Here is a 22,098-nt window from a genome sequence, read left to right on the forward strand (position 1 = left end):
CCTATTTTCTGCTCAGAGGATTTCCTCAGCCTAATGCCTTTGCTTATTTAGTCACCTTCAAGAGATTTCTCTTCCAACTTGTTCATGCTTTCAGATGTGAGTCTACCCAAACCTTTTGCATCCACATCACTCAGTCCTTTGTGGGATGCAGAATAGAAAGGCTGGGGAACAGGTTATGCAAACACAGGAGCTATGCATTCACTTGCCTAAGGTGATGAATTTCAACACACTGGAATTTTTTTAAACCAGTCTAGGGCAACAGCAAGCTGTCTCAGAGTCAGAGTCTGAAACAGTGAAGAAAGGGTCTCCTAGAGAGTGTTAATGGTCAGAGATACTTCTACATGCAGGAAAGGTGCCCTGTTTTGCAGTGTGCTCGTTTCATAAACCTGTGTCTTCCTTCATCTCTTTCAGACCCTCGTCAGAGGGACCATGAGTATTCAATGCCATTGTGTTTCTAAGTTATAATCTCCCACATCCCTTAAATGCCTTTTCCTGGTTTAGAGGGAAACAGCTACATAAATTTGGAATGACTTGTCAAACAATTCCATCTGAACCAAAATGACAACATAATCTCTCAGGACACTGAGGTCTGATTTCATCTTTTCTCCACCTGAGAGAAGAAGTGGAGAGGGGACAAAACCTTAGAATGGACATATCAAACATCAGTGACGCCAACCACCCAGAGCATGATGAATACCCAGGTGATGATGCATAGCCCTTGAAGCGAAGCTGCTCCTGATGCCAATCAAGCAGGCTTACACCAGCTCACCTGAAAATCCCATCCAGCATAAAAGTGCTAATATATAAAATGTCAGTTCTCCATATTGTAGTCAACTATGCATTCCTGGCAGATACAGTAAATCAAGACAGATCCAAGAAAACCTGAATTAGCTGCAGCAAGACCAGTCTAAACCATTGACTTGATGGGTCTGATGGAGGGATCTATTGTCCTACCCTGAGGCTTTCTTCTGCTCTGTGGAGGATGAGGAGAGACATGTGACTCAGCTCCACCCAAAATAGTGCCTTTCATCAGCTCAAAGTATGAAAAGCTACAAGAGAAATATATATGTGTAATATATATATAATCAAAACTGAGCACTTTTTCCCCATGAAATTAGGTGCTCTTGTGGGATGGAGAGGAATGAAGAGCTGACATGGAAGTTAATTAAATTCCTTTATAAATGCAATGATTTCCTCCAGTCCCTTCAGAGGAGAGGGTTCTGGTGAGATAAACCTGACTAGGGAAAACCAAAGACAGAAAACTGTAGCAAACCAAACGTCACAATTCCACAATCTGACTTCACTAAACACTGTATGCCTCAGGCATACAAACTGAGTAGGAACTAAAAAAGCAAAATTTGGGATGTGCAAAGGAAGAAAACAGATAAGCAATGGTCTTTTCTCCCAAGTCTTGCACAGTATGTCTTTGGTAATGTGTCCATGGCTGGATATTGGGGTTTGAAAGGCTACTCCCAGCAGCACCTTTACCATCACCTCCTCTGCAACTCCCTGCAAGACTCCCTTTGTATCCCATCCAGCACAGTACCACGGCACTGAAACAGAAAGTGCCCTCAGTTCTGCCTGTTGAGAGGAGGAGGAGCTGTCAGCTGAAAAGACAGGGAAACTGCCTTGGCTTTTAGCAGCAAACAGGCACTGGTCTTTCTGTAACACCTACCGTTGCCCTCACATGCCCTCCCTACAGCAACTACCATCCCCTCCACCAGGCACGGCTGCAAACTGGGCTGTTCAATCAGGGATTATTTTCTGTTGTGCCACCATCGAGTGGCACACTGCTTTAGCTTGTGTTTTGAACTCTGTGGTCAAGTTGCTCACAAAGACTTACACTTGCAGAGCTGAACAACAGCACTAAAATCATTCCCCACTAATGGAGACAAAGTAATAGGCACAGATGTTCATCTCAGAGCAGGCTTCCAAATTTTCCACCAGGCTACACAAGCCCAGCCTCATGTGAGGTGTGGGGACTCAAACATGGAGTGCCAGCGTTAGAAGTGTTCCCAGAGCTGGATGCAGGAAAGCAGGCAGCAGCCGGAGCTGTACCATGCAACTTTTAATTCAGTTAGGTGATACTTTTGCAGATTTTCATGGTTGTTTCTAATATGCTGAGGTTTTTATATGAGTACCTACAAATGTTCTGTCTCATAAGATGGGCTTCCTACAACTCTATATCCTCTTCATAACTTTAGTGAATTTTCTTTTTCGAATTTGAAACCTCCATTTTCTACAAAGAAACAGGACATTTTGCTACTGTACTTCACTCTCAGAACATTTTTGCTCCATCGTAAACATTTTGTGTGTGCTTACCTTCCTAGCTTTCATTGTTTAAGCTCCTTTCTCCCACCGGGTACTCATCATGAGAGGCATATGACAAGCAGACCAATACTGTCTCATTAGAGAGTGGTTTTCATGCTCTTCCTAGTCTGTGAAAAAGAGCAAAAATATCTGGAGCAGGAAATAACATGAGAAGGAAGTTAAAATTATTTTCTGGGTTATTTTGTTCTTCAACAGCTCTAATTCATTGCTGCACTACTTGGTAAGGATAACCAGGCAGAACTCTTTCCCAGTATTCTCATGCAGATGATGGCTGGTGAAAGTGGAAGACTCAGGAAAAAACATGCTTTCAGCAAGACTTGGAATCACAGATACCAAATGATACTTGATGAAGCACCTTTTCAAGCACAGAATCACGGAAGTAGCCATAGACTTTGTATGGAGACCACCCTGGTCTCCTTTCATAGATGAGGCACAGAAATTTGCAACTAGAACAAGCAGTCTGCAAGTCTGCATGTCCCTTAACCCTTGGGTAAGACATTGTGAAGGTAGTGTGTTTTCCACTGTGATCAAAGACAGTCTACTTCCAAAAATTATTCAAGGATGGAGGGAGTACAATGCCCTCCTAGAGGGTAGAAAATTAGGACATGGAGGGCTCTCAGGACAACCAAGCCCAGAAGGCAGGTTGCAGTGAAGCCTTCTTAAGCATCCACAAAGAGCTGTTTTGTGGGACCAGTGAGAGCTTGATCAAGGTTTCCTGTATGCTACAGTGGATGGGAAAGTCTTGACTGCTCAGTGAAGTACATAGAAGACGTATTAATGATGTCTGCCTATGCAGGACATTTGAAATCTACACTCGGTCAGACATGTGCTCTGTGCACAACAGGTTTTTCCAAGGTACATGAGGGCTTGACACTGTAGGTAGTTCCTATGCTGTGAGTAAAATGGGAAACACCATATTCTTCATGAAGGCTTTGCTGTGTATGTGCAATACTGTTGCTGCTCTGTGTGTATGAGAGGCCATTTCCAGGACTTCTGTCATTAGGCAGCAAGGTGGTCGACTGACAGGCTAATCCACAGACCTGACTGGCCTTGAATCTGCCAGGAGGCATTCTTTAAAATAAAGATTCAGCTCCTATCATTTATCACTGCCCTGCTGATAATGAGGTCATTTCAATTTGCATTAACAGAAGGTCCTATTTAGATTTAATTACAGATTTCCCAAACTCATGTCTGTGGTGATGGGGACAGGACATTCAGGGATTTCGAGAATAGATCAGAATGTGGACATTGAAGCAATTTTTGCTTCTCAGACACACCTCTGACAGCAAACAACTGAATGCACTTAAGCATACTCCCTCTTACTGAGATACATGGGCTTTAGTTTCTTCCTCTAAGGAGTTAATGCAGTTTGCAGAGGAAAGACAGAAATCATCATATGCTTTTAGCATTCATGAATGCTTTATTTTAAAGTGCAGATCTTCCCAGAAGCAATACAGTAACCCTACAGAAATCCAGTCTGGAGTCTTCAAAATCTTCTAGGGTTAGTGTGTCCACGGCTGATGGCAGATACTGTCCAGTAGCTGATATGTCCAGATAGCATCAGGTAGGTGTTTATAAACCAATAGAAGTGTTAAGCATGAGCAGCCACAGTGCAGCAGGTGTCTGACAAGCAGCCACACACATTTTCTGCAACAAGAGGGACAAATGCACAAAAAAAAAAATACAGACACTGTAAAAAAGTTCTATTAATATTAAAAACTATCAGAGCATATAGTCTTGTATTTCATTGCCCTGGTCAACTCAGAATCCTTCCTTTATGTTGCTGGCAATATTACCACAGAGTCTGTTCCTGGCAAGTGTTTAACACTTAACAATGGCTCTTGTCACCAAAGTTTTTGTGCTGTGAACACATACTGAGAACGCAGAGCAGAGAAAATGCACACTATCATCATTTTACAGTCGGGCAATTGAAGCCCGTAGGGAAGAAATCTGTCTGAAGTGAGGTAGGGAGTGTGTAGGGTTCATTGTGAGTCCTGCCGTGCTCTTGGTCTATACCAGTTCTCCCTTGTTTTGTGCAGACAAACCCTGCAGTGCTTTTACCTGCTCCTTTTGGAAGATTATTCCCACAGGTGAATACTCTGTGTTAGCAGGAGCAGCTTCCTGACATGAAAATGAATGAATTTAAATGAAAATGAAGCTTCCCAAATTAAAAGAGCCATAAGCACTTGTTAATTGTTCTTGGTTGTGTAACAGTAAAAAATACTTATCTCTCCTCAGGAGGGACAAAACCAATTGATCTGTTTTCTGGACAACTGTCTGCAAGATCCATCTGAAAGTTTCCTACCTCACAGAAGCAAACTGAAGGTTGCTTTCCTTTTACAAAGGTGCTATAAGACTATCACAGGACTGTCTTGGGAGACAGTCCTGCTAATGATCGTGGAAAGTGACAAAGAAAATGAGCTGTAGTTGGTGACTCTCACACCAACAACCTTCACCAAATAATCTATAAATACCTTCAAAAGCAGCTGTACCCTGATCACAAAGTGACTTACTGAAGAATTCATTCATAAATGTCTTCTTTTCTTCAAACTACCCTCAGCCAAGACTAAGAAAATAGAGAAGTGGCATCACCTGCCCCAGCAGTTATGAAGTCCACATTACTTTGGTCCAGGCAGGGGAAAGCCCACCAATAACCCCTCAGTATCCATCTGATGAGGGGAGTATGCAGAGAAGTGGTTTGATGGAGGGCTGATAATGGAGCACTCAGGGGGAGAGAACCAAGTGCTGACACTCTAGGCCTTTCTCCCTTTCTTCCTCAGGAAGAGGGAAGGAGACATTTGCCAGTATGCACTTAAATGATGCTTTTTCAGAGGTGACAGGTGAGCAGATTCCTAAGGAAACGTACCCAAGGGCCAGAACAGAGTTTGCACTTAGATTACTTCAACCTGCTGCACCACTAAGTTTGCATACACAGAGCTCTACACTTGCAGCACATTTCTCCTCTCTCCTTACACTGTTTCTCCTATGATGTTCCAGCACTAGTCAGAATAATCTTATCTCCATGGTGCTCAAGGTGTAACTAAGCAAGTGTACATGTAATGAGAATATTTTACCTACCCAAGATAGAAACGGAATATTTTTAGGTAGTCGGTCATTGATTTCTGGGTCTAGAGAAGGAAAAAGAGACACGAATGATTTTGAAATGAAGTTTTCTGACTTCTAGGACAAAAAACATTGAAGAATTTAAAATGGCTTGCACACTAAGAAAACCGAATAAGAGGAAGTGGTGAGCCTGAGACATAGGAACTTAGTGATATAAGGAACCACTGGGGCTGAAAAACTCAAAAAGGAGTCGCATTTGATGAAACAAGATTTCCAACTTGAAACAAAGAGAGATGGAGGAGGCTCTTCAGGTGCAGGTGTAAGGAGACCAGTGCAGTTCTTTTTTACCAGTTTCACCATGGCTATCTTCTGAACGAGAGAGCTTGGGCAGTCATCGACCTCCTTTCTTTCTTGGCTGTGGAGAAAAAGAAACACCAACAGAGATTGCAACTAACACAGCTCATTGCACATTAATGAAGACAGCATGAGGAGGTGCTGCAACCTAACAGATGCCTTGGTAGTGGAGAAGAGTTTCTTACTGCTTCCCATTACATAGACAATTGCATTGAAAAGTATCACTCAATAACAGCATAAGGAGTAAAGACTAGATTGATGGCAAAGTTCATTTGGGAACTTCGTAAAAAGTTCATTTGGGAACTTTGTAAAAAATATATAATTTCTCCCTCCATCCCATTTCCCTGCATCTTAAATTTGACCTTTCTAGCCTGAACATGTTTGGGTTTCTTCTTTCTAAAAATACGTGTAGCTTTGTTTTGTTTTGAACTTCTATTTACTTTGCTTTGACTAGGCATCAAGAACATGATGTCTGGGGATGTCTGCAGACAGTCAGCTTCCAAAAAGTGTCTGTCTCCAGCAACCACCTAGGAACTGGAGAACCAATAAGGATTCTTAGGATGGAGTCACCCTTCAGGAGCGACAGCAGGGATAAGGAGAGGCACACAATGAATTTCCAGTCCAAGCACTGATATCACTTCACTGTCTCAATAGGCTAAAATCAGAATTTTGCCAGTTTGTGTTGTCAGGCTGTTCAAACTGCCTTCTCCAATAAAGCACATGCTTTTTATCTTGTGTATTCTTTTTTATCTCCCCCCTCTTTACCTGCTTCCTGCTCCCAAGGCTTCTATCTGAGTCTGCAATTCCTTTGAAATTCCGTCATGACCATTTCAGTGCTGCTATGCTATACAACCCCCTGCTGCACATTATACAACCATCTAGAGAAAGCCTCAAACTTCTGGTGGTATACTGTACCTTCTCGTGTATTTACACACACCTAGATTGACAACCCCTTTTACTTGATGCACTTTCATAGGAATTATCGCATGTAACAACTGAATTCATGGGTTCATCCAGTCTTAATAACAGACAAAACTAGGCAATTCTCAAGTAGCCACACAGTAGTAAGCAAGCATGCCAACAGCCTAGAGCGAATGCTATTTAGATTGTTTTATTGAAGGAGACCATTAGTATTACCCAGTTTCTCCCATCAAACGTGCTACCGTGGTGGCAAGCTATTGTCTTCTATGATGACATTGCCTGATGGAAGCACTACAGTAACTAAAATAGATCTGTAGTGCCCTTCAGGTGTGCGGATAGCTGTACTATTGCAAGCAGCAGATATCCTCCAAAATACTTGCTGCTTTAAACTTTAGATTATATTTCATCCTGAGTTCTTACAGTTCATGCAGTGCATACATAATGTCGTTACACAGCTCCCTTCTGCAGAACACAGAGCACAAAACTGAATCTCAAAACACTTCAGAGGACTGAAAGAGGAGCTTTTAAAAGGGGCTCATACTTTTGCTGGCACATCATACTTGAGGCTTAATTTGGAAGTGATTGCAAGAAGGAATACTTAACCCCTCGTGTGTACTGAAGTTGGAGGATATCTGCATTGCTATGCAATTGAGAAACAGGAGAGTAAGAGTGAGAAGCCCAGTGCTGGGCTTAGTACTTAGATGTGTTTTGAAATTCAGAGATCCTATGTAACCTCGTTGCTTAAAGGAAACTACAGTACAGTAGTGAGTTGAGGGGGGAGCATGTTTTCAGTGTCACTTGGACTCTGGCCATGAAAAGGGAACACTTGCTTGTAAAAATAAGTGTGTAGCTGCAGGCTATGCTGCTGCTGTTCAAGGTGCTGCTTCTGCTTGTTATTCTGCAAAATAATACTACGAACCTGATATAGGTTATTAAGAAAGAGTATTGAAATTAATATCCAGGAAATGCCTTACAATTCTGGTCTACTGAGTAAAAGATAAGCTACTCCGGAATCTGTTAAGAATGAGATGAGACATTCCAAGTCTAAATTTCATTTGCATTTCTGTGGTTGGGTGATTATATGACAGAAAAAGAAGCTGTTCTACATAAATATGAGGTGCTTGTTTGGTGCTGCATAAACTATATTAATTTACAATCATGAAGCATGTGCTTCACGTATGGCTGATGTGGAAACATTCTGGATACCATAAAAAAAAGGAACCCAGGATAGAGGACATTGCTAATACTTACGACCCAATTAGTTCATGGTGCTTGAGTTGCTTGTGTAAGTGCTTTATTTTTATCTGCATGCCCTTAAAAGTTCAAAAGAAGAGCAAACAATCTTAGTATTAGTCCATCAGTCTGATGTGCAATAAAAGTCAAGTCAGAGCTTATTAGCATGAGATCAGCATCAGTGTTGCCCTTGCAGATATTATATTCTGCTCTCCCAAATTGGCTCTGATAGAAATCTACAGGAATCTGCCCTCCTGGTATTAGTTTTATATTGCAGTAACTTTCTGGATGACTTATGTTCCCAATAATACAAGGTTACTTGTTTTAAAGCCGCTCTTGCTGGTTTGCAGACTGTGGTCTGCAAAACTTCTAACTGAAAACTTCTCAGTGTTGCATTATTTTTGTATTTTTGAGACGCATGGCAGGCCTACTCCCCACACTCTTACCTATATTATATTTTACTCTATTGTTTCTCTGTTTGACACCTTTGTAAAACTTTTTCTAGAATAGCGATTGTCTGAACAGAGAAAGAACATGTAATGTGATATGCAATAGAATGCCATACCTCTAAGACTTTGTCCTGGGATATGACTAATTCTCTTCCTTCCAATATTTTGCTTTTTGCCTAAAAACCAATAAAATCAAATATGACTTGTCAATGGGAAAGTTTTTATATTAAAATTAACATTGATTAAATTTTCAGTGTAAGGAGACTACTCTTGTAAGAAGAGTAGTCATCTGTAAAAAGAGCTTATAAAAAGCTACAAACCAGCACTTCCTATCCATCAAACATTTATTGGAAGTGGGGATTATGTGATCACACTATGTGTTTGACAGTCTTTCTAGCCCCAGAAGTTGTGGCTGGTATCAGCAGTGAAGGAAAATCTTACTGAAATAAAATTCCTATCTGTTTGGTAAGAATAGGCAGTGGGATAGAAGACAGAAGCTGAAGATGGTATCCACGCTGAGATAAACGCTTTGAGGGTGGTTGTAACCATTTTATCAGACCCAGAGGATCTACACAAGCAAGCTGCTTGTGACCACTGGGGAGGCATTTTTTCATTATCAGCAGGAACTAGTGCTCTGCAGCACCTGCATTACATGTCAGATTGGTGTGACAGGCAGCTCACTGGGGATCAGTAGCAGAATCATAGAATGTTCTGAGTTGAAAGAGACCCGCAAGGATCATCGAGTCAAATTCCTGGCCCTGCAGAGGACAGTCCCAATATTCACAAAGATTCACACCACATGCCTGAGAGTGTTGTCCAAATGCATGTGTAGTCATGGACTTGGACAAGATGTCATACATCAGCCAAGAGTCCTGACTCTTCTACCACCACAAACAAGGGGTGGAACACTCAGTAACTTGTGGGACGCAGAATGCCCTGAGCAATAAAGCATCCTCAGGAGTTGGGGAGTGCAGGAAAAGCCTGGGGGTGGTGGGACAGAAGATGAGCGGGAGCTCCCAGTGTGCCTGGCAGCAATGGAGACCAGCAGCCTCCCACCCCTATTGGCAGAAGCACAGTCTGTAGGTTGTGGAAAGAGCTCTCTTCCTCTGCTTAGTACTTGTTAGACCACATGTGGCTACCACACTTCCCCTGGTACCTGATGGTAAGGCCACAGGATGGCTGTGCAGGTGTCCAGGAGGATGGAAAGGCTCTTTTCTTGGAGTTTTTACAGCTTGGCTGCATATAGCCCTGAGCACCCTGCTCTGAGCTTTGAGTGGGAGGTCAGACCAAAGATTCCCCCACAGTCCCTTCCTATCTGAATTACTCTGTGATCCCATGACTCTGCTGACTCATAAATCAAGAGGGCCTGGTTTATGGAGGCCTCTTCTGTATAAAAGTTTTACTTTTCTATAACTTTGCATGAAATCACAGACATATGCATAATTTAAAAACCTTGCTGTAGACTTTGTTATAAGTGCTTGCATTTAATTGTTTTGTTGGAAAAAATCTCTCCTTTATTCGTAGTGAACAAAAAGAAATGATAAGCCTGTCAAGGCCAGGGGGGAGGCAGGAAAATTATATTAATTTGTAAGTCAGAACAGTCTATTTTGTTTAGTGCTACGCTTTTTTAAAATCTTATGATAGTTGATGGAATATGAAAGATTTTAATTCTAGAAGGCTAATTTAAATTGCAGCTGTGTGTTTAGAAACCCAAGGCACCTTCCACTGGAGGGACAAACCAAGGTGCCAGCTACCCTCATGCTTGTATTTGTTCCTGTGGTAAAACATGAGAAGAAAGCCTGTTGGTTTTAAGCCATTGTTATGTCCACAAAATAGCAGATTAGGAAAATGTACAGTGGAAAATTGGTCAGTCACCAGCTGATATATGTGAAATAAAGGTGGATCATGCATATTTCTTTGTGGATAACTGCATGCCTTGGGACCAAACAATTTGGGATTCACCTTGAGCGGCATTAGAAGAGACCTCAAAGACTCAGTAAGCCATAAACTTGAAGCTACTGTGACTCATCCAAAAGTCTGCTCTCAAGAAATCCTTACACTCAGAGACAGCAATGATAGGGGAGTTTTGTCATGCCAGTGACAAACAGCAAAATCTTTGCTGCACCTGTGTCTGGACAGAGTTGCACATCGCAGAGCTGCCCTGACAGGGTCTTCATTGCTCTGGGGCAAGTCCAAACTTACAATATATTTTTAATAATCTTGTCATCAACTTTCAAACTCTTTTGTCACGTATCATGCTTATTTCTGTCTTCACAAGACCATGTTCATACCTTTATAAAGTCCTTTGTCTTTTCCTCTAACCTTCTCAATGACTCCTGCAAACATGCCTGTGACAGAAAAAGGGTTAGTAGTGGGCGAGGGTGGACAGAGTGAGATGCGAGGTGGTCACAGGTTTAGTGAGATGGGAGACCAAATACAAGTCTTGCTGTAAGTTTTGCGTATCTCAATACCTATCTATAGGGATTCTTAATGTTAATTATGCTGTTTGGTTTTATTCCTTTCAAAAAAACCCCCAACCAGTAAATCCTTCCTTTGCCAGTTATTTGAGGTTGTTTTACAAATAAGGTGGAGGAACTGTGTGTGTATGTGTGCGTTCGTGAATTCAGCTTCCAATCCATTCCGTACTGCAGTTACATGTAGAAATTAGTGGAAGGGTCAGCTGAATAGGAAAAATGTCCTCTTGCTTGTATTTACAAGTGGCAGCAACTCTGATCTCATGTCTTCTTGTTCTTGTGTCTAAACTGCAAAGCTTTTAAATAAGGAACTGGATTTCCCCTTAAGCATGTAATATACCTAGTGTACCAAATGCTATCCCTGATTGAGGATCCTGTTTACCACAGGTTATTTCTGACTTTATTATCAGCCAGTGTGTTGTCCAACTGCGTTCTTCCCCAGAAAAGATGCTCTTGCTCAAGTTAATCAATCCTTGAGAAACAGAGGTATCTGGACATTTCTGGGCATCAAGTAAAAATGTGTAAAGTGTGTATACTACAGATTTTATCGAATCATTAGAACCAGGATATGCTATTATTTGACCACTTGCCTTCAAGTTATTTATGTCCTCTGGACATGGAACCTGTTGACGCTTGAGAAGTTTATATTCATGGAATAGAGCAGCCTGAAAATTAAAATCAAATGTATGTCATGAAAAATCAAAATAAATGTTATTAAGAAGAAAAAATGCAGTGGAGAATACAGTTTTTCCTCTATTCTTTTTATAAAGGGTTCTTGATTCTTCAGAGCTGTGTGCTTTGGTTCAAGATGGCAGAAAGTTTCCCTATGAGGCCTAGTCATGAAGTCAACAGACAATAAGAAGGTAGAAGTTTCTAAAGATGTCTTTTCAGGAACAGTCATTTTATTTCTGCTTCCCATCGAGGACATTATTTTCAAAGTATGCCTGAAACATTAAGAACTTATGAACACTGGAAAGATGAAGGCTGTTTTCAAGGTAAGTCCTTAAATAATTTAAAACATATTTGGTGTTATTTTGCAGTTGTCTTTAATTGGTAGGACATTCATAATATTTGAAAAGTACGTAATGTACATAAATTTCTGTTTTGCAATTAGTTAAATTAGAATATTGCCTGGCCTCACAAGTTTTCTTTTGACATGATGCTGTTGGTAAATATTTTTGTGTGTGATTGTATGCATGATGCTGCTGGTAAATATTTTTGTGTGTGATTGTATGCATGCTCCATCCCCTTCTCTGCCCAAAAGCACATGAAACAGAGGGCAAAAGCCATTTTGAATCACCCAGAAAAATTCTTCTGACTGCAGTGAGACCAAGGGAGTACAAGTTACTTGCCCACGTTCTCACCATGAATCAGCTACAGGCAGTACAACACGGTTGGGGTGGTCTTTGACCTCAGAAGACCCATTAGAAGTCCACATCCTACCTCCTCCGTCTTACACTCTGGTTCTTTCTGGCCCGTTGTAGAAGTGAAGCCTTCAACATCTTTCTGTCCCATCTCAGTCGCAGAGAGCACAGGTGATATCTGAAAACTACAGAATCAGAGTGTCATCCACCATTCTGGTTATGTGAAAATAGGCAAGGCAGAAGCAATAGATTTAAAACAGAAATTCAAATTTCACAATATCTTTTGCATTTCTTTCCTCCCCCCATGCATGCTTTTTCTTGTTACATAAGATGATCATAAAATAACCAAATCAAGATTTTTTATGTAACACCAAGTTAATCCCATTTTTGGCCAATGAATGGTTTTGACAAACTTTCCAAAATATTTTATTGCATTTGCATTTTTCTGTACTTTTTCATTGTCTGACTTTGCCAAGAAGTAGGTGCAACAAGATATATAGGGAACAACCTTATCTCATGTTTATTTTAGCCTAACAAGAAAAAGGAAGTTGACAAAATGGTGAGTTTTGAGTAGTCTGGGAAGTGCCTGTACTTCTGCTCAGACCCATGTGGCACCAAAACTGTCCAGCTTGCAACCTTATTATGGTAAATACTCTAAACATTTTCCCATAGAATCATAAAATCATAGAATATGATGAGTTGGAAGGAACCCAACAAGATCATCGAATCCAGCTCCTGGCCCTGTGCAGGACACCTCAGGAATCACACCATGTGCCTGAAAGCATTGTCCAAATGCTTCTTGAACAAGCTTAGTGCTGTGACCACTTCCATGGGGAGCCTGTTCCAGTGCCCAACCACCCTCTAGGTGAAAATCCTTCTCCTGATATCCAACCTAAACATCCCCTGACTCAGCTTCATGCCACTTCCTCAACTCCTGTCCCTGGTCACGAGAGTGAAGAGATTAGTACTTGCCCCTCTGCTACCCCTTGTAAGGATGCTGAAGACTGTAATGAGGTCTCCCCTCAGTCTCCTCTTCTCCAAGCTGAACAGACCAAGTGCCCTCAGCTGCTCTTCATATGGCTTCCTCTCCAGATCCTTCACCATCTTTGTTGCCCTCCTTTGGACACTCTCTAACAGCTTAATATCTTTCTTATATTGTGGCACCCAAAACTGTACACAAATTCAGGGTGAGGCTGCACCAGTGCAGAGAAGAGCAGGACAATCCCCTGCCTCGACTGGCTGACAATGCTTTGCCTGATGCCCCCCAGGACATGGTTGGCCCTCCTGGCTGCCAGAGCACTGCTGACTCATATTCAACTTGTCATCTACCAGGACCCCCAAGTCCTTTTCCCCAGCACTGCTTTCCAGCCTCTCATTCCCCAGTCTATACACACCACCTGGGTTGCCCTGTCCAAGGTGCAGAATGTGGCACTTGCCCTTGTTAAATTTCATACAGTTGGTGATTGCCCATCTTTCTAATTTGTCGCGGTCTCTCTGCAGGGCCTTTCTGCCCTCAAGGGAGTTGACAGCTCTTCACAATTTAGTGTAGCTTGCTTTCTGCTTGTTCTAGAAGACACAGTAAAGAGGGAACTTGCTCAAGCGGCACTCACCTTTCAACATGCTGGTTTTCACTCACGGGCTGCTTATTTTCATCAAGAAGTTCGGAACCCATCTTGCTGAGATCCGTCTTTGCACTCTGTAGATGAGGTCACATCTGAAAGCAATATCTTCCTACAAAAACATTGCACAGAAAAATCTGTTTCACACAAAACACTGTGTCATGCCCCATCTCCTGCAGAGCTGGAATGAGATGCTCAGGTGGATTATATAATTTGCTCTCCCCAATTCTTTGTGTCTGACAGACCTCACAGTGGGTTGTCTGTTATATGTTTGTAATACCAGATTTTTTCAGATTTTGAGACAGGCTGGTAGAAAACTTATATCAAGGTCTAACACAGCAATACAACCTGTTTCATAGCAGAGACTGCCATAAAACTGCTAAACGCAAACACAAAACCCCTTGGCTCTTTTTCTTGTTTTTAAACCATGGTAAGTCTAATTTTAATTTTAGTACTGTAACTGCTGAATTTATCTCTATTTCCCTTTTTAGACAGGACATTTGGGCATAAATAGGCTTGAGGTCATCATACAGGGTGTAAGGGACTCATCCAGAAAGAACAGCCCCGATCCAGGGTTTAGCTAGGAGGTTACCACAGGCACAGGACTACATACCAGTGCCCCCAGGGATGCTGCAAGGGAGGAAGCTGCAGCAGCTCACTCAGCCTCTGCTCAGCAGAAGGAAGTACTGGGTGAGGCTGTGACACAGTTGTTTCCCCCCCCCCTCCCTCCTTGATCCCAAGCAAAAAAAGTTCTGCTGAAATTTTACACAGGTTTTCAAGGACAAAACAGTCTGCAGGAAAGGAGCTTTCAGAGTATTTCCCATGGATAGCTTTGCCACCCTATTTATATAGCAAAGGGGTTGAAGTTCTGATGTTCACAACAAGGATGACAAATATTAACTGAGACACAGATTTTGGACAGCTGCCCTTCGGAGTGCTGTAACTTGTCTGCTGACATGGATGCAGCCTGCAGCCCTGTGAGAGTCTATGGACAGGACTGGTGGCTGTGCAGCTGGAGATAGAACAAAATCCCCCAGCTCACTCCAAATGAACAAGTGTATTCAAATGAACAAGTGTATTTACAAGGTGAGAGACAAGAGATGGGGGTGTAGACAGAGTGGCAGAGCAAATGTAGGCATTTCAGTCCGGCAGTGTGAAACCTCTGACATAAACCAAACTTTTACTGAACGAGATGAGAACAAGATGAGGACAAAGAGTGAGGTTTCATATATCATCTCTAAAATGCAGGATAATCCCAGCAATCCAGAGTAATCCAAACATTCACATTTTGTTCCTTGGAAGGACATCCCACACCTTGCATTATTTAAACTTCTTTATACACCTCGAGTCTCCTCAATTTTGCCATCCAGGCAGAAAAACAACCTTGGATTTTTACAAAAGTTTGTCTTCTGTACTACCCTGTAAATATTTGCACTGTGGAGGGAAGGGAATGAAGGGCCAGAGGGCCTTGAGACATGCTTGCATTTTCTCTGCACCATCTTTCACCAAAAGTCACCCTTATAAGATAGGAGGAAGACAAACATGGCAAAAACTGACCAAAAAAAAAATCCCAGAAGTCTTTTCTACATTTTCACAACATTCTACCACAAAGACTTACTTAAACATCCTTCAAAAAGCTTAACTCTGAACACAAGCAAGGAAAAAAAAAAAAACAACACAGCAAAATAAGAAGGAAATGAAGAAAAACCTGAGTAAAAAGTGACAGGTGCAGTCAGAGGGGCATGCACCATGTCTGACAAGGAAGAAGAATTCTTTTCCAAACATGGTTACAGATATATCTGTCATATCCAACCCCACAAGGCCCTCGGAAACAATGAGGTGGTGTAAAATAACACACACTACACAGCTTCTTGCCTTTGTATTTCTCCAAGAAGACTCAGTTTTGCCATCAACTGAAAAAGCTCTGCCACCATCCCTGCAATGGCACTGTTCTAGATGTGGCTTTTGTTTGGTGCAGATAGGTTTAATTTCCACGTTGTCCTCAATGAGGGGGTGCTTCTCCCCATCAGTGTGGCAGAAGGGTGAGTGGTGTTCAGTGTGGGTTGAGGGGGACAGGTAAGGTTGCTCCTCACACTGCCCCCTCAATCCCACCATGGCTCCCAGCCCTGGTCTCGCCTGCAGGATTTTGCTCTCAGGGATCTCATCCTTTGGCAGCTCATAGAACCTGAACAGACAATGCACCCCAGCAAGGTGTAAAACTTGTTGATTTTGGCTTATTTTTCAGGGTTGCTTTGAAATTCCTTTCTCCTGATGGTCATTCTCTCAGGTACTAGTCATATCAGCAGTACTGTTAATTCTTATTGCAAAGAGAGTATATAATTTCCCTGTTTGGTTCTGTCAGCAAAGCAGCTAAGCTGCTGGGGCAGAGATGCAATTAATTTTGTAACACAGGGCTGCTTCATATTCAGGACCCAGTTCAGCAAAGCACTTAGGCAAAGAAATAATGACCAGTTTGAATGGGAAAATTAGTGCTTAAAGTTAATTGCGTGCTTGTAAAATTGGACCTTATATCGTGCCAGTCAAATAAGCTACTCCGTTACAAGCTCCTGCTAACAAATACATGCCCTGGACTTTCTTTCCTCAAAAGGGGAAACAGATTTAGATGGGGCCTTGAAAAAGCTGTCAACATTCAGTAGTAACACAGCAGAGAGTTAAAATATGTTGGCTTGCTCCTTACTAAATTTTTCCGACCAGAAAATGCAGTGTGCCAGCATTTCAGTGACAACAAGTCAAGTGCTTTAACAAGCAAATGGACTATATATTAAAAGCCAAATAGGGCATTTTTCTCTTCCCTTGAGACAGTCTCAATGGAATCTGATAACTATTTTTTGACATCATGAGTCCTGAGATTTCTTATATTCATCACAGTAGGCCCACCAAAAAGTAATCTGAGTGACAGAAGGATTAACCGCGCAGAGAACAACAGGAAAGACAGGATGCTGTCTGCAACGTGATGCACATAAAGCTAACGGTGGTGATTAGAAGTGATGCATTCTTGTGAAGCCAGATATATTCTCACATGGGCATAGGCTACAAGCAGGCTCATGAAACAAACCACCTCAGAGCTCTTGCTGACCAGCAAATCATATCTTATGCTGTACAACTGTATTAGATTAGGCACAGAGATATCCTGACCTAAATAAACTGATGAAGTTATCAATTAAACCATATTTCTATAGGAGAAGACTACAATGTCAAAACTTTCAACTTTTTCAACAAAAACTGTGTGATGGACAAAACCTGTGATGCAGCTGTTGTTGAAGTGGTTCATACAGTAAGCTGCCTGCTCACATCTTCGTTTTTTATGCTGTTACTGAGGTCTGTGGTGAGCAGTCCAGCAAGGCTGTCACTTTTCAGAGACAGTCTCTGAGGAACTACAGATGCTAAAGCCAGATACGGTGCTGCATGCTAATGTACGAGATTCAATAACCTGGACCAAATTATTGCTGCAGTCCATGTCTGACCAATTGGAGCTGATGTTATTTCTGTATTTAATTTTAAATGGAAGAATGATTTTGCTGTTGCTGTTTTAGATTAATTGTGTAGTTTGTTTTGGTGCTTCTTTACATTTTAGATATATTCTGAATCTCCGCATCAGCCTCTAGGGATGGGTTAGTGTAGTGCACTGAAGTTTTCTTTGGAAGTCCAGGGCCATGACTGCAAAATGGGAATCAGAAAGCTGGCTGTTATGGTAATTAGTATGCAGTTTTAGTTGTGTAGGTGTGCGATGTGTTAGCAGGGAGTGTTTATTTTTAGTTCAGACATCTAAAACTGGTATTCAACTATGTTCAGCTACGGGCTATGAAACAAGTCTGTCTAAAGCAAGACACTGCTGTGTTGTACAGGTACATGAATACATGCATGTAAAACAATAGGGAGAAAAAACCCAATAGTTGCCTAAGATGAGATAGTTTCAGCTTTGCATCCACTTCTGAGAAGCCCTAGAGATGGGAATGACATCCAGCTTTCCAGGAAGAAGCCATGTTTTGACTAGAGAGGGAGTGGGAGCAAAGCCTTAAGTCTCTTTTCCCATAGGCAGGGTAGCGCAGAGGGTCACTCACTGAAGCAGTAATGGTGTAGGAGGTGAGACAAGAGGCCTAGAAAATTAGGAGAATGTTGGTTTAGCTCAATTTAAAACAGCAAGAGATATTTCCTTGAAGAAACATTACCTTGACTGCTCCCCCAGACTGTGAGTTGTGTCAGGCAGCGATCGATTCTCAGCAGTGTACAAAACGCTTCCGAAGCGCTTCCTTATACTGAATGCCAATAACATCCACAACGATTTCAATTTTAGCAGCTATAGCTCAGATGATATATGTTTAGCTTTAGTGTTCAGCTGACTCAATGAAAAGTATCAGCCTGGTCATCCCATTCATTCCTAAAAATATCATCAAAACAGCATGACTGATGCAAATAAAGGGAGACAGAGTCTTTAGGCTGAGGAACCCAGGCAGATCTGGTCAACCCTAGCAACTTGCTGGCAGCTGTTATACCATAACTCTCCCTCTCCATCCATCCTCTCAGCACTTAGAAAATTAGAAATGCTATCTCCCAAACTGAGGAACTTGGCTCTAAGAAAAAAATAGACAAGCAACAGTTGGTTTTGCTTTGCTCAAATTTCCCCATTCCCTATCTTTTGTGTACCTGATTTTGCAGTCTCAGTGGTCTTTTCCCTGACTTCATGCCTTAACTTCTAATTCCTTTTTTTTGCTTGTGCTCCTTTACATATTATTTCTATCTTTTCTTTGAAACATTTCGGGCTCTTTACAGACCATGTACTTTGTGTAAGTACTGGGCTGCTACTCACAATCCCTCACCGAACAGCTCTCCTATCCTCTGGAGGAAGAAGAAATATTTTGTCACCAGATGCAGAAGGCCTCACTTGAAAAAGGCAAAGGTTTCCAGTGGTCTGTGGTACAGATGTCTGTCCCATTTGAGCAGCTGAATGGTCATTAATATTTCATTTATATAGAGATTTCTTGCCTATGAATGGGTAAAAAATCTAAACATCTGAGTTCATCACTGCTCTGCATCCATCATGAGTTTTCAATGTTCAAATTCATTGTTTATTCAATGATATTTTAAAAAAATTCTCTGCTATTTCCAAGCCCATTTGCTCAGAGAAGGATGTCTGCCTTGAATGCTCAGACAGTGGACGCCTGCATCTTGTTTTTAGTAGTCACAGTGCTTAAAGTACTTCAGCTTCTCTTCCATATGGTTGGAAAGACTTGATTTTCCTGTTGGTTTTTTTGTTTTGTTTTGGTTTTTTTTTTAGGCTAGATTTGGCAACCATGAAAACCACATACCAACATCTGAACTGGAATAAAAGGGATATTTTTATGCTTTGCTTGGATTATCTTTTCAACCCAGTTCCCAGGGGCATGTCCCAGTGCTTAAACTGGGAACCCTCCCAGTAGACCGAAACTTCTGTGCTTGTTCCAGAAGAGGAGGTAGTCAGAAGATAACTCCAACAGAAAAAACCTTGGAGTTCCTTGCATTTCCAGTTTGATTTGCCAATGTAACTCACACCCTTCCACAGGAAAGCAGCTGACATGCTGTAAAATTTCAGGATATATCTCTTGTTCTGAGTGATTTCACTGCTTCTAGTATCTAATCTACTTTTCGTGTGTCTAAGCTGCTTCCCTCTTTTCCTTGACCAAAGACATTGACCATGTTTCACTGATTAACTGCACTGGAAAACCCAAACGGCAGAATATAGATTGTTGTTGCCTCAAAACCAGTTCTCTCTGCCCGTGAGCAAACTTGTTCCCAAACTTGGCCACCACAATAGCAGAAGCAAAAGCTGGTTTCTATTTCATTCTCTGCACAACAGTGCACAGCAGAAGCAATGAATTTTGTGCTTAAGACATTGGAGCAAAAAACATGCTATGGGAAAGGTCACTTCCTAATCCTTAAGGTCCCTTCCAACTCCAGCCTTTCTATGGTTTCTGTGATAAACCCTCCAGAGAATTCATGGTCAAGGTGGATAACTCAAGGCTTGAGCAGCTGCTCTCGACCATTGCATGCTGCTCTTTTGTCTTGTGAAAGATGCAAGAAATATTTGTAAAACAGATCCATGCCCCTTTGGGCTAGTAAAGGTTGGCTAAAATCAACTGAGCTCTTTTCTAACAGGAATCATTCACATTTTTTCCTCTAAGAAGACAATTCATTGGCTTTTCTGAAGAAGTTCAAAAATCTTTTCAGTGTTCAAATAATCTGCACATGATCCAGAGGTGAGTATTTATCACTGTATCACTAAACTTTGATTCCAAGGGAAAAAAATCAAGAAAATACAAAAAAGTTAATGCAAAGAAGCATCTACCATGTGCACTGAATACATCTGGTCAGGCCTATGAACATGGAGAAAATTTGTACAAATTACTGAAGACATCTGTCTTGTAAATTGAGGCAACATCTTGATACTTAAACTCTTCACAGTCTCCTTGTAGCCTTCCTCAATCTAGACTGCCCTGTATTCCTCATTCGCAAAATTCCAGGATTGATAAAAGTCTCGATAGGCAATTCTTGTTTCTGTCTCTCAAAGTCTTATCCACTCTCCTCCTCTTCAATGCTCAGAGAGATACTCAGAAGCAATGAAGAGATCTGCTCTCAACAACACGCCAAGGACATATGTTTACAACTCCCATTTTCACCAGAGGAAGGTGTAGTCCCCACAGAGGAGTTGTACTGCACAGAGCAGGAACCAACATTTGGCCGAAGACTCACTGACTTAGGCCATTTGAGTCCAGCAGCACTTTGGTGCTGCTAGCATTTTCTTCACAGACATTAATTATAGGAGATTGAAAGGGGTTTGCAGCCTGTTGTGTGGCATAGCACATTGAACAGGTATTGGGCTGGTCCATTAATGTGTAGTTTCTGGATGCTAGAGAAAGGTCATAATAACTCGTGGCAACTTCCCAGCTCTCATGATGTTCTGATTACAACAACTTCCTACAGCCACCTAGGAGTTAGTAGGATGTCTTATCATGTTTATGTGTTTTTGACCTTCAAATGTTGCTGCTTGCTGTTGAGCTGAAAAAGAGTAAAGTATTTCTCATCTGAAAGAATAAGATTGGGAGGGAGAGGAAAAGAGAATGAAAGACAGACAGATGGTCAGGAGGTGCAGGTCTGTTCTTCTGGTGATAGTGATGTTGTCTTCACACTTGACCCCATACCCTTTCTCTGTCCCGTTTGGCTCCATTGCTATCCTTTATCCTTAATCCTCACTCTACTACATTGTAATACTCTATTGACATGGAAGATAAAATAACTGGACACCAAATAAAAATACCACAAAAGTTAAATGCTGTAGTGGCTACATATTTGCTAAAACTTTTTTCTCTCTCTTCATGGGCCTGTACCTAGCGGGAAACTTTGTACAGTCCTGTTGCTTTTCTCTAGAAGTGATAGTATGAATTAGACAATTTTCCTTTAAAGATTAAGGAGGCAGTTGAAGGCTAGTTTCTGGTGTGATTTACTGGCATGTGATCATGCCATGGTAAAAAAATTACTTCCAAAATCAAATAGATAAGCAACAGCTGTTGGCTTAACTGCTATAAATTTTACTGCCTACCTGAGGGAATGTTTTACTCTGGAAGAAGCATGGACATGACTGTGCCTGTAGGGATCCAGTCTTGGGACATGGTTCAGCAGTCTTTGTGATGCAAACAGTGGACATGGTGGTAAGGTTCCATGCCTGAGGACAGCATTCTCTACACATTCACCAGTGCTCACCAACACCATTTACTGCTTACAGCCCACATCCCACGGGGCCCAATCCCACATGCCGTAAAAGATGAGGGAATTTGAAACAGTCAGAAAGGACTGACTGAGGGTAAATCCTTCCTGACCAGCCTGATTGCCTTCTGTGATGTTCTATCAGTCTCTGTGGATGAGGTGGAAGCAGTAGATGTTGTATACTTTGACTTTAGCAACACCTTTGACTGTGTAGTAGCCATACTATTGTATACCTATTGTATAGTCCATACTATTTCTGTGATATTTTTATAGCTGAATGGGTGAGATATGGCTTAGGTGGATGACAGTAAGTTGGGTAGAACATTGGCTGGCTGACTAGGTTCAAGAGGTTTGGATATATGATATGAAATTCAACTGACAGCCAGTTGCTAGCAACATTTCTCATCTGATATTGAATTCAAAAATACTTAAGATGTATTAATGACCTGGCTGATGGGATGGACTACACTCTCAGTCAGTTGGAGGATGATGGGATAAAGGACATTGAGGAGTACCTGGAGAAGCTGGAAAA

General features: G+C 41.6%; 1 protein-coding gene across 2 annotated transcripts; it reads right to left on the bottom strand.

Moving 5' to 3' along the window:
- Nucleotides 1–3,726: 3,726 nt before the first annotated feature.
- On the bottom strand, nucleotides 3,727–21,483 carry LOC113992095. Of its 2 annotated transcripts, none has more exons than XM_027729050.2 (10): nucleotides 21,403–21,483; nucleotides 13,800–13,920; nucleotides 12,269–12,374; nucleotides 11,416–11,490; nucleotides 10,643–10,699; nucleotides 8,468–8,527; nucleotides 7,921–7,982; nucleotides 5,743–5,809; nucleotides 5,410–5,459; nucleotides 3,727–3,978 (listed from the first exon to the last, which is right to left on the bottom strand). In XM_027729050.2, exons 2-10 carry the CDS (start codon nucleotides 13,859–13,861, stop codon nucleotides 3,834–3,836), a joined length of 684 nt encoding a protein of 227 aa, XP_027584851.1. In that variant the 5' UTR covers nucleotides 13,862–13,920; nucleotides 21,403–21,483; the 3' UTR covers nucleotides 3,727–3,833. The 2 variants fall into 2 exon arrangements, with proteins under 2 accessions (XP_027584851.1, XP_039237545.1); XM_039381611.1 differs by lacking the exon at nucleotides 21,403–21,483 and adding an exon at nucleotides 17,999–18,085.
- Between the last annotated feature and the right edge of the window lie 615 nt (nucleotides 21,484–22,098).

The sequence above is a fragment of the Pipra filicauda genome, unplaced genomic scaffold (genome assembly GCF_003945595.2).
Source record: "Pipra filicauda isolate LSUMZ 115617 unplaced genomic scaffold, ASM394559v2 scaffold233_size1220752_pilon, whole genome shotgun sequence".
In the NCBI taxonomy this organism is placed as follows: Eukaryota; Metazoa; Chordata; class Aves; order Passeriformes; family Pipridae; genus Pipra; species Pipra filicauda.